At 43.8% G+C, this 13,117-nt stretch overlaps 1 protein-coding gene across 1 annotated transcript in view; it reads right to left on the reverse strand.

The window, feature by feature from the left end:
* The window catches only part of LOC130290402 (cytochrome P450 2A4-like), a 55,664-nt gene that overhangs the window by 462 nt on the left and 42,085 nt on the right, over positions 1 to 13,117 (reverse strand). The window contains exon 10 of the mRNA XM_056537993.1: positions 3,892 to 4,035. Coding sequence (XP_056393968.1) covers positions 3,923 to 4,035 — 113 coding nt within the window. The 3' untranslated portion in view covers positions 3,892 to 3,922. The remainder of the gene's footprint in view (positions 1 to 3,891; positions 4,036 to 13,117) is intronic.

A 13,117-nucleotide genomic window follows, 5' to 3' on the forward strand; every position in this document is an offset into this window, starting at 1 on the left:
TCCTGTGCCTCTTAATCACCCATACCATTTTGTTACCCTCTTGTGCCATTTCTTTACCCCTTGTGACATTTCATCCATCCATTCCATTACCTGCCATGCCATTTTATTACCCCCTTGTGTTATTTAAAGGGGTTATCCAGGAAAAAAAATTTTTTTTTATATACATCATCTGGCTCCAGAAAGTTAAACAGATTTGTAAATTACTTCTATAAAAAAATCTTAATCCTTTCAGTACTTATGAGCTGCTGAAGTTGAGTTGTTCTTTTCTGTCTAAGTGCTCTCTGATGACACGTGTCTCGGGAACCGCCCAGTTTAAAAGCAAATCCCCATAGCAAACCTCTTCTACTCTGTGCAGTTCCTGAGACAAGCAGAGATGTCAGCAGAGAGCACTGTTGTCAGACAGAAAACAACAACTCAACTTCAGCAGCTGATAATTATTGAAAGGATTAAGATTTTTTAATAGAAGTAATTTACAAATCTGTTTAACTTTCTGGAGCCAGTTGATATATATATATATATATATATATATATATATATATATATATATATATATATATATATATATATATATATATTAAAAAAATATCCCCTGTACCATTTCATTACCCTCTTGTGCCATTTCATCACCCCTATACCATGTCATTACCCTCTTGAGCCATTTCATCGCCCCTATACTATATCATTACCCTCTCGTGCCATTTCATCGTCCTTGTGCCATTTCATCACCCCTATTCCATATCATTACCCTCTCGTGCCATTTCATCACCCCTATTCCATATCATTACCCTCTCGTGCCATTTCATCACCCCTATTCCATATCATTACCCTCTCGTGCCATTTCATCACCCCTATACCATGTCATTACCCTCTTGAGCCATTTCATCGCCCCTATACCATATTACCCTCTTGAGCCATTTCATCGCCCCTATACCATATCATTACCCTCTCATGCCATTTCATCGCCCCCTATACCATATCATTACCCTCTCGTGCCATTTCATCACCCCTATACCATGTCATTACCCTCTTGAGCCATTTCATCGCCCCTGTACCATATCATTACCCTCTCGTGCCATTTCATCGTCCTTGTGCCATTTCATCACCCCTATTCCATATCATTACCCTCTCGTGCCATTTCATCACCCCTATACCATATCATTATCCCCCTTTTGCCATTTCATCACCCCTATTCCATATCATTACCCTCTCGTGCCATTTCATCACCCCTATTCCATATCATTACCCTCTTGTGCCATTTCATCACCCTTATACCATTTCATTACCCTCTCGTGCCATTTCATCGCCCCTATACCATATCATTACCCTCTCGTGCCATTTCATCACCCCATACCATATCATTACCCTCTCGTGCCATTTCATCACCCCTATACCATATGATTACCCTCTCGTGCCATTTCATCGCCCCTATACCATATCATTACCCTCTCGTGCCATTTCATCACCCCTATACCATATGATTACCCTCTCGTGCCATTTCATCGCCCCTATACCATATCATTACCCTCTCGTGCCATTTCATCGCCCTTATACCATATCATTACCCTCTCGTGCCATTTCATCGCCCCTATACCATATCATTACCCTCTCGTGCCATTTCATCGCCCCTATACCATATCATTACCCTCTCGTGCCATTTCATCGCCCTTATACCATATCATTACCCTCTCGTGCCATTTCATCGCCCCTATACCATATCATTACCCTCTCGTGCCATTTCATCGCCCCTATACCATATCATTACCCTCTCGTGCCATTTCATCGCCCCTATACCATATCATTACCCTCTCGTGCCATTTCATCACCGCTATACCATATCATTACCCTCTCGTGCCATTTCATCACCCCTATACCATATCATTACCCTCTCGTGCCATTTCATCACCCCTATTCCATATCATTACCCTCTCGTGCCATTTCATCACCCCTATACCATGTCATTACCCTCTTGAGCCATTTCATCGCCCCTATACCATATTACCCTCTTGAGCCATTTCATCGCCCCTATACCATATCATTACCCTCTCATGCCATTTCATCGCCCCCTATACCATATCATTACCCTCTCGTGCCATTTCATCACCCCTATACCATGTCATTACCCTCTTGAGCCATTTCATCGCCCCTGTACCATATCATTACCCTCTCGTGCCATTTCATCGTCCTTGTGCCATTTCATCACCCCTATTCCATATCATTACCCTCTCGTGCCATTTCATCACCCCTATACCATATCATTATCCCCCTTTTGCCATTTCATCACCCCTATTCCATATCATTACCCTCTCGTGCCATTTCATCACCCCTATTCCATATCATTACCCTCTTGTGCCATTTCATCACCCTTATACCATTTCATTACCCTCTCGTGCCATTTCATCGCCCCTATACCATATCATTACCCTCTTGTGCCATTTCATCACCCCATACCATATCATTACCCTCTCGTGCCATTTCATCACCCCTATACCATATGATTACCCTCTCGTGCCATTTCATCGCCCCTATACCATATCATTACCCTCTCGTGCCATTTCATCACCCCATACCATATCATATCATTACCCTCTCGTGCCATTTCATCGCCCTTATACCATATCATTACCCTCTCGTGCCATTTCATCGCCCCTATACCATATCATTACCCTCTCGTGCCATTTCATCGCCCCTATACCATATCATTACCCTCTCGTGCCATTTCATCACCCCTATACCATATCATTACCCTCTTGTGCCATTTCATCACCCCTATACCATATCATTACCCTCTCGTGCCATTTCATCACCCATATACCATATCATTACCCTCTTGTGCCATTTCATCGTCCTTGTGCCATTTCATTATCCCCCTTTTGCCATTGCATTACCCCCATACCATGTCATCACCCTCTTGTACCATTTCATCAGCTCTCCTGTGGCATTTCAGAGGTTTGCAGGACCACATGTGATTTTACCGGACCCACTGTACATTCTGTAACCGCCCATAGTGTTGCTCGCGAGTATTCGCAATGCGAATTTTATTCGCGAATATCGCATATTCGCCAATATAGCACTAAATATTCGTATTTACGAATATTCTTTTTTTTTTTTTTTTTCACAGTACACATCACAGTGATCACCCCTCGCTGCTTCCAGCTTGTGTGGTGTAAAGAAATCTCTAATACTACTGTGTGAGACTGGCATGCGAATTTTCGCATATGTGAAAATTAACATATGCTACTTATGCAAATTTTTGTATATGCAAATTTTCGCATATGTTAATTTTCGCATACGCGAATTTTCGCATATGTGAAAATTAACATATGCTACTTATGCTAATTTTTGTATATGCAAATTTTCGCATATGTTAATTTTCGCATACGCGAAGTTTCGCATATGCGAAAATAAAACGAGATTATGCGAATATTCGCGAATATATGACGAATATTCGTCCATATATTCGCGAATATTCGTGATTTCGAATATGGCCTATACCGCTCAACATTAACCGCCCACAACATGCTCACTATTGCCCGCAAGTCTTTATTTTTTTTTTCTTTTATTGGGTGATCCCAAACCCAAAGCAGGGCTCTACACGGAAGGACCATCCACATCCATACATTGACGGCCCATTTTTTTTCAACAAGAACTGTGTAAACCGTGTGAACACAACAGTATTTCCCAACCAGGATGCCTCCAGCTGTTGCAAAACGACAACTCCACGCATGCTCGGACAGCCAACGGCTGTCCGAGCATGCTGAGAGTTGTCGTTTTGCAACAGCTGGAGGCACTCTGGTTGGAAAATATTGGTCTACAGTGTAAGAATCACAGCAAAATATGTTGCCTTATTGGTTGCAATCCTATTACGTATGATATATATGATTTGCTGCCTACCTGCTCATCAACCAGTGAAAAATCCATTCTCCTATCTCGCCTCAATGCCAGTCACCGTTCTTCTGCTGGTACCAGGAGGGCGCAGTCCGTACTGTAATTCTATATTAATTGTATCGTTCTCTGCCCGGTTCTGTGTAATCGTGTCTATGCAGAAATAGAGACATTCATTCGGTAAATCTCTCCAGATGTTCAGGGGCTGATTGCATGTTGTTCGCCAATAGGATTAGAAAGTGTATTTCAGGCCAAAAGCCTGATCCTGGCACTGTATCCATGGCATAGAGGGCAGAACCCAGAGGACACTCAGCCACCCGGAGGAGACGATATGATACTCCCGAAGTGGGCGCAGCTCACTAGAACTGCTGGAAAATTAGGAACTCCTCATTTAGTGGCTACTCTACTCATACAGACAGAGGCGTAGATTGTAAGTTCGGGGCCCCGATGCAAAATCTGCAACAGGGCCCCATATGCCACTTACTGTACTGTTCTCTTATGGGTCAGATGTGCATTGAGGCCCCCTTAGAAACCAGGGCCCATGGTGCGACTGCTACCTCTTTATCTACGCCCCTGTACTCTACTTTTAGACGACATTCCTATAGTCCAGGGAATTACCAGAATTTTTTTTTGCTTATTTTTCATACTATAAAAAGGGGTACTCCGGTGGAAAACTTTTTTTTTTTTTTTTTTTAAATCAACTGTTGCCAGAAAGTTAAACAGATTTGTAAGTTACTTCTATTAACAAATCTTAATCATTCCAGTACTTTTTAGGGGCTGTATACTACAGAGGAAATGCTTTACTTTTTAGATTTCTCTGATGTCATGACCACAGTGCTCTCTGCTGACCTCTGCTGTCCATTTTAGGAACAGTCCAGAACAGGAGAAAATCCCCATAGCAAACATATGCTGCTCAGGACAGTTCCTAAAATGGACAGAGATGTCAGCACAGAGCACTGTGGTCATGACATCAGAAAAATCTAAAAAGTAAAGCATTTCCTCTTTAGTATACAGCCCCTAAAAAATACTGGAAGGATTAAGATTTTTTAATAGTAGTAATTTACAAATCTGTTTAACTTTCTGGCACCAGTCGATTTAAAAAAAATAAATAAATAAGTTTTCCATGGGAGTACCCCTTTAAGGACTCCTTTGGCCTTAAACCCTTAACGACCACGGACGTAAATGTACGTCCTGGTTTGGCGGGACTTCCCGCACCAGGACGTACATTTACGTCCTGTGTATGACCGCGAGCATCGGAAGGGTGTTCGCGTCATACACGGCAAGTTCCAGCTGCTAGCAGCAGCCGGGGACCCGCCGGTAATGGCCGACATCCGCTATCGTGCGGATGTCCGCCATTAACCCCTCCGATACCGTGATCAATACAGATCACGGCATCTGCGGCATTGCGGCACTTTGATTGGATGATCGGATCGCCCGCATCGCTGCCGCGGGGATTCAATCATCCAGCATGACAGCCGGAGGAGGTCTCCTTACCTAGCTCCGGCTGTCTCCCGGGGTCTTCTGCTCTGGTCTGCGATCGAGCAGACCAGAGCAGAAGATGACCGATAATTCTGATCCCCTATGGGGACATAAAAAGTGAAAAAAATAAAAATAAAAAATAAAAAAATAAAGTTGAAAAATGTAAAAATAAAAAGAAAATAAAAAAAGTGAAAAATCCCCTCCTCCAATAAAAATGAAAATTGTCCGTTTTTCCCATTTTACCCCCAAAAAGCGTAATTAAAAAAAAAAAATAAACTTATGTGGTATCGCCGCGTGCGTAAATGTCCAAACTATCAAAATATAATGTTAATGATCCCATACGGTGAATGGCGTAAACGTAAAAAATTTAAAAATTCCACAAATGCTGCTTTTTTGTCACATTTTATTAAATTTTTTTTTATAAAAAATTATGTAAAAGTTTTATATATGCAAATGTGGTATCTAAAAAAAAGTACAGATGATGCTGCAAAAAATGAGCCCTCATACCGCCCTATATACGGAAAAATGAAAAAGTTTTATAGGTGGTCAAAATAGGGAGATTTTAGATTACTGATTTTGTACAAAAAGTTTAAGATTTTTTTTAAGCGGTACAAAAATATAAAAGTATCTAGCTATGGGTATCATTTTAATCGTATTGACCCACAGAATAAAGAACACATGTCATTTCTACCATAAATTGTACAGTGTGAAAACAAAACCCTCCAAAATGTGCAAAATTTTGGTTTTCATTTAAATTTCCTCCCTAAAAATTATTTTTTTTGGGTTTGCCGTACATTTTATGGTAAAATGAGAGGTTTCATTACAAAGTACAATTGGTCACGCAAAAAACAAGCCCTTATATGGGTCTGTACATGGAAATATAAAGGAGTTATAGATTTTAGAAGGCGAGGAGGTAAAAACGAAAACACAAAAATAAAATTGGCCTGGTTCTTGAGGTGAAAATGGGCTTGGTCATTAAGGGGTTAAAGGGGTATTCCGGTCAAAAAAAATGTTTTTTCCATATCAGCTCGCTCCAGAAAGTTAAACAGATTTGTAAATTACTTCTATTTAAAAAGTCTTAATCCTACCAGTACTTATCTGCTACTGAAGTTGACTTGTTCTTTTCTGTCTGACCTCAGTGCTCTCTGCCGACACCTTTGTCTGTCTCAGGAACTGTCCAGAACAGGAGAGGTTTGTTATGGGGATTTTACTCCTGACAGTTCCTGAGACAGACAGAGGTGTCAGAAGAGAGCACTGTTGTCAGACAGAAAAGAACAACTCAACTTCAGCAGCTGATAAGTACAGGTAGGATTAAGATTTTTTAATAGAAGTAATTTACAAATTTGTTTAATTTTCTGGAGCCAGTTGAAATGAAAAAAACTATTTTTTAAAGGGGTACTCCAATGGAAAACAAATGTTTTCCAATCGACTGGTACCAGAAAGTTAAACAGATTTGCAAATTACTTCTATTGCAAAAATCTTAATCCTTTCAACTCTGTGTAGTTCTTTCCAGTATGACCACAGTGCTCTCTGCTGACACCTCTGTCCATGTCAGGAACTGTCCAGAGTAGGAGCAAACCCTCATTGCAAACCTGACAGTTCCTGACACGGACAGAGGTGTCAGCAGAGAGAACTGTGGTCAGACTGGAAAGAACTACACAACTTCCTGTGGAGCATATAGCAGCTGATAACTAGTGGAAGGATTAAGATTTTTAAATAAAAGTAATTTACAAATCTGTTTAACTTTCTGGTACCAGTTTGTGGTTGGGGTGCGATGAAAGGGCAGATGTTATTACCCTAGGGGCAGATGGCATTAACCCCTTGTGTTCGTGACGCCAGGGCGTGGTTATCCTCTACACCATCCGAGGTATGCCCGCTGGTTCCGGGGCCAGGCATGGGGCAAATAATCACTCCGATGCAAGGTTACGGAACAATGACAGCTTTACTGAGGTAGACAGAAGGAATAGTCTATAAAGCTCAGTTAGGCCCAAGGAGATGACCAGTGACTTAAGGAGACTTGCGGGCTCGCTGGGACTTGTAGTGGACTTGGACTAAATGAAGCAGACCCACGCTGGCTTTAGCAGACTGAATATACTTTACTATGACTGACTATACTTCTCCCCTGTGGTTGCTTACCAGGTTTTGACTTTGACCTGAAGGGGGTTCACTGATGACGGAAGCGTGGCTGCGTGGTCAGGCCTTGGTCTCCCTTAGGACACCAGACACTCTCAGGTCCTGACTATACTGCTCCTTAGCAAGGTCTAAAGGCTCTGACTGAACTAGCTCCTCCCAAGTATATAAGGGAGCAATCTTAAGAGGTCCTATAGGTCACCCACAAGTCACCTGGTCACTGACACCTTCCCTGGTTACATGACCAGGTAACATTTAAAGGCACATTAACATCAAAAAGACAATTTAATAAATCACATAATGCACTGTTAACCATTTAGGGTTTGTGGAATGGAGGTGGACTCAGGGGGCTCTGAAATAGAGTCCACCACACAGGACAGAAAAGGGTACAGGAGAGCAACCCCTGTACTGGGCAACCAAGTACAACAAGTTTAAGGACACAAGTACCCCTTTAAGGACACAGCCAATTAAATTTTTTGCATTTTCAATTAGTGTTTTCGCACTTAATGGTAAAAATGATATGCCACGCCCCCTCCCATAGATTTGCATTGAGGGGGCAGGCAGGGCATGACCTCATGAGGGGGCAGGGCCGCGACATCACGATCCTACGACCCCTGCATGACCAGTCATCAGGCACGTAGCGAAGCTCACTCTGTGCACCAAATGACAGGGGTGCTGCAGGAGAGATCGCAGGGGTTCCCAGTGGCGGGACCCCCGTGATCAGACATCTTGTCCCCTACAATGTTCCGGCAATGAGCTGTGATTGTTTCCCCTCCTCCCAATATGAGCAGGAAGCAGGGCTGTACACAGACTCATGTTCCTACATGGAGAAGTGAAACAATTTCCTCTCCCCTTCCTCACATAATAATAATTATTTATATAGCGTACACACAAATCAGATTGGGGCTCGTAAACTAAATTCACCCCTCAGTATGTTTTTGAAGTGTAGGAGAAAACAAAAACATGAGGAGAACATACAAACTCACTGCAGATGTTGGATCCTAACCACTTAGCTGCCATATTTTATTTCTCAGTTATTCAACCTTGTATCTATACATTAAAGGGGTACTCCTTTTTTCTTTTAAATCAACTGGTGGCAGAAAGTTAAACATATTTGTAAATTACTTCTATTAAAACATCTTAATCCTTCCTGTACTTATTAGCTGCTGAATACTACAGAGGAAATTCTTTTCTTTTTGGAATGCTCTCTGCTGACGTTATTATAATAATAATAACACTTTATTTATTGTTGTCCTTAGTGGGATTTGAACCCAAGTCCCCAGCACTGCAAGGCAGCAGTGCTAACCACTGAGCCACCATGCTGCCCTCAGCATATATCTGCTATGCACGGTTGCTAAAATGGACAGAGATGTCAGCAAAGAGCACTGTGCTCGTGATGTCATCAGTGTTCCAAAAAAGAAAGGAATTTCCTCTGTAGCATTCAGCAGCTAATAAGTACTGGAAGGATTAAGATTTTTTAATAGAAGTCATTTACTGCCACCAGTTGATTTAAAAGAAAAAAGATTTTCACCGGAGTACCCCTTTAAAGTGCAAAAACATTATTGCAGGATACACTTTGAAAACTCCCAGTCACTCAGTAGCCTCCTGCTCTGGGCCACCATCAGGGGGGTACAACAGATACCCCTGTAAGGGGCCCAGACCCCCAGGGGGCTGGCCGGTTCCGGCAATTATTATTTTTTTTTATCAATGTCAGTGACTGGTTGTCACTCACTGACCGTTGGGGCCAACACATTATACACTGACTGACTGTACTCTGTACAGTCAGTCAATCAGTCACAGATTGTCAGACTGCTGCAGCTGCACAGCACGTACGTCCGGGGCCGGCGGCCGCTGTCACTTTAAAACAGCAGCAGTGGTCACCGGGAGGTATGTTTGCTCTGCGCCCCGACGTCACCTGACCACAGTGGAGTCTGGTGGAAGAGGAGGCCAGCGGCAGGGAGCAGTGGTCTGCCGGCTACAGAGGGGAGCAGCGCAATGAAGGAAGAGCCTGCCCTGAGGAGGACGGTGGCAAGAGGTCAGTATAAAAAAAAGAAATATATGGTGGGGCCTGTAGTCAGGGGCAAGGGCTGAGGCCTACAACTTTATGGGGGCAACAATTAGCAGCAAAGAGGGGCCTACAACAACTATATTGGGGCCCTGATGTTCAAGTTGCCCCCATATAGTTTTTGTAAGCCTTTTTTTTTCTGTCAATAGTTGCCCCCATATAGTTGTAGGCCCCTTTGAATAGTTGCCCCCAGGGGGGCCCGTAGCCCTATGGCTGCACCCTGCCAGTAACTCCCATGCTAGGAACTATGGTGGCATTGTCCCTGCAGTGGGGTAATCAGACCCTTCACCTGCGGGCCCTGTCTCACCCCCTGCAACATGGGAAGGGGAGGCCGACAGAGCATTCGGGACACCTGTCCTGAATCGCTGAGCGGCGGAGACTTTCAACACTCACGACGAGGTGGCTGATGTGACAGGAAGGAGCCAGTGGGGGCAATATAAGGGGGCCTAATAATAATCTATGGGGGCAATGTAAGGGGGCCTAATAATAATCTATGGGGCCTACTAGTAATCTATGGGGGCAATGTAAGGGGGCCTACTAATAATCTATGGGGGCAATGTAAGGGGGCCTAATAATAATCTATGGGGGCAATGTAAAGGGGCCTAATAATAATCTATGGGGACAATGTAAGGGGGCCTACTAATAATCTATGGGGGCAATGTAAGGGGGTCTAATAATAATCTATGGGGGCAATGTAAAGGGGCCTAATAATCTATGGGGGCAATATAAGGGGGCCTAATAATCTATGGGGGCAATGTAAGGGGGCTTAATGCTATATGGGCGCAATGTTTAGGGCATAATACTCTATGGGGCAATGTTTGTGACCTGCTACTTTTATGGTGGCAATGTGAGGGGGCCTGCTACTCTGAGGGAAATGTGGGAGAGCTTTATGCTATATGGGAGTAATGTTAGGGGCCTAATACTATACAGAGACAGAGGCGCCAAATGCTGTATGGGAACAATGTGATGGGGGCCTAGTACTATGCAGGGACACAGAGGGATCTAATACTTATATGTGCTAGTGTAATAAATATAGGGGGTTTGTATAGAGGTGAGGATTTTGTCGTAGCAAGAAGCCTAAAATGTTTGTCTGGCAGATTCGGTGGAGACGAGTTGATCGAGAGACGTCTTCATGATGACCCAGGACAGATGGAGAAGAAAGAGAAAAGGGAACGACTCCGATAAGAAGACGCCCCCTGTGAGTATGTACCTGTAATCATTTATATGGTCTTCAGCACCTGTGTACAGCTGGTGATATTCTAGATGGTCACTCTATGGGTAGGGCCACTTTCAGCGCATCTGCAGTATATACGGCCTCCATCTTCTTCCCAGAGACCCTCGACATCCAGGGGCGGGCAGAACGGGAGGTTGCCATGGCAACCCCCTGTCCTGCGCTGCCATTGGTCAGAACTCCGTTCTGAGTAATGGCAGGGGATAGGAGTAGATCGCAGCTTTGCGATCTCACTCCAGTCCTTTAGGCTGATCGGGGGTGTTGCTGACAACTCCGATCAGCCCTATTTTCCGGGTGATCGGGTCACCAGAGACCCGATCAGCCCGGAATTGGAGAAAATCGCATGTCTGAATTGACATGCGATTTTCTCCGATCGCCGACATGGGGGGTCTCAGGGCCCCCCTGGGCGTTGTGCCAGGGTGCCTGCTGAATGCAGGCATCCGGCTCCGGTCCCCAACCGGCTAGCGGTGGGAACGGATTTCCCACGGGCGTATGGATACGCCCTCGGTCCTTAAGGACTCGGAATGCAGGGTGTATCCATACGCCCTGTGTCCTGAAGAGGTTAAATAACTTGAAACCAGGAACTTCTTGGCTGAGGCAGTATGCCGTCCGTCAGTATGCCCAACGTGCATGTAGCCATCAGCCTCCGCCATCCTCTGCTGATGACCTCTCCCGCCAGCTGTGACTACAAAGAAAGACAAAAGACACTGGAAAACAAAAGCAAAAAGGGTGCAACTACATGCAGCACACAACAACATCACATCACACAACACACAAAAACTGTCAAACTCATAAGATTCTTTTTTTTTTATAATATATATACAATTGTAAAAAAAGAATTTTATGAGTGACAGTTGTGTGGACGCTTTTGGCGTCTTGTTCGCACTATGTTGTTGTGTGCTGCATGTTTGTTGCACCCCTCTTGCTCCCTATTTTGTTGTACTGTATTTGTTGTGTAACTATCTTTATCATATATATATATATATATATATATATATATATATATATATATATATATATATAAATAATTATACAATACAACAAAATAGGGAGGGAGGGCAAGATTCCCCAGGGACACTGGTAAGGCAAAAAGAGGCAGATGGAGGAGCTAACACACTTTTTATACCCAGAGGGAGGGGACTAAAAGTACCACCCACCCCTTGCACTGTTGGTTAAAGGGGTACTCTGCTGCTCAGCGTTTGGCACAAACTGTTCCGAACGCTGGAGCTGGCGTCGGGAGCTTGTGACACCATAGCCCCGCCCCCTCATGGGCCGTCACGCCCCCACCCATAGATGGGGCGTGACGTCATGAGGGGGTGGGGCAGCGGAGTACCCCTTTAAGCCCTCTGGTCAGCCCGGCCCCTTCGCTTAACCCCTGACTGCCCCACAAGTCCAGGAAGTCAGTTACCTTTCCCTATGCGGGCAGGTAACTCACAGACAATGTTGTTTGGAGGCCTTGTTTAATTCTTGTGTCTAATATCTCTGCCCAAAGAGGTTTTCCCATTCCCCACTGTCCCTTATCGTGTAACTGTATAATTGTTTGTGATCAGATATGTTTTTCTTCATCGTTTCTAATCATATTTTTCTCTTGTTTACCATGTGGACCTCTTTGTAAATGCTCTGTTTCCCCTGGTTATGGCTATTGCAGCGGTTCTGTGCTTGCTTTCAATGTGCTTGCTTTCAATGGGGTTAAGGGGAGCGCGCTTTGCTTGAGCGTGCACTTTGGCTGCCAGACCAGTCACCTCTCCCCTGGGCAATAAAAGGGAATTGGGCACAGTAAAATGAAACCAAGCCTAAGGGCAAAATTCTGCAAGGAAAATCTTTTGCAGAATCAGCACCACTTGAAATGGGCACTTATTTTGTGCGGAAATAAGCGTTCCATTGACATATGGGCTTTTATGGGCATATTTCTAAAATCTACTTCCTTAGCATGCCCGGGAGATGTTCCTGTCGGCAGCGATGGTGAAGATATGAATTTTGAAAGGTGTCGCTCCCAACCCATATGTAAACTCCTGGGTAGGAAGCCAAACTCTTCTAGTCTTACCGGCTGTAATTGCGCCCCCTCTGTCAGGATTCTAATTGGCATCTCTGCCATTGCATTGATCAGTTATCATGGCAGGCCTCATAAAGATCTCTGTGCCATGTGTAAACTCTACTAGTACAGTCTGTCAGGTAAACTGTACAAGCAGATTGCTGATCTCACAGATTCATGCATTTATCACATTGATGTGTGTAAGCAATCAAATGGACTTTAAAAGTGTAAAAAAAAATAAAAAAAGTTTACAAATAAAATAAAAAGGTCTATTTTTTCAATGAAAATCAATCAATCA

Source organism: Hyla sarda, chromosome 9, assembly GCF_029499605.1.
Source record: "Hyla sarda isolate aHylSar1 chromosome 9, aHylSar1.hap1, whole genome shotgun sequence".
NCBI lineage: Eukaryota > Metazoa > Chordata > Amphibia > Anura > Hylidae > Hyla > Hyla sarda.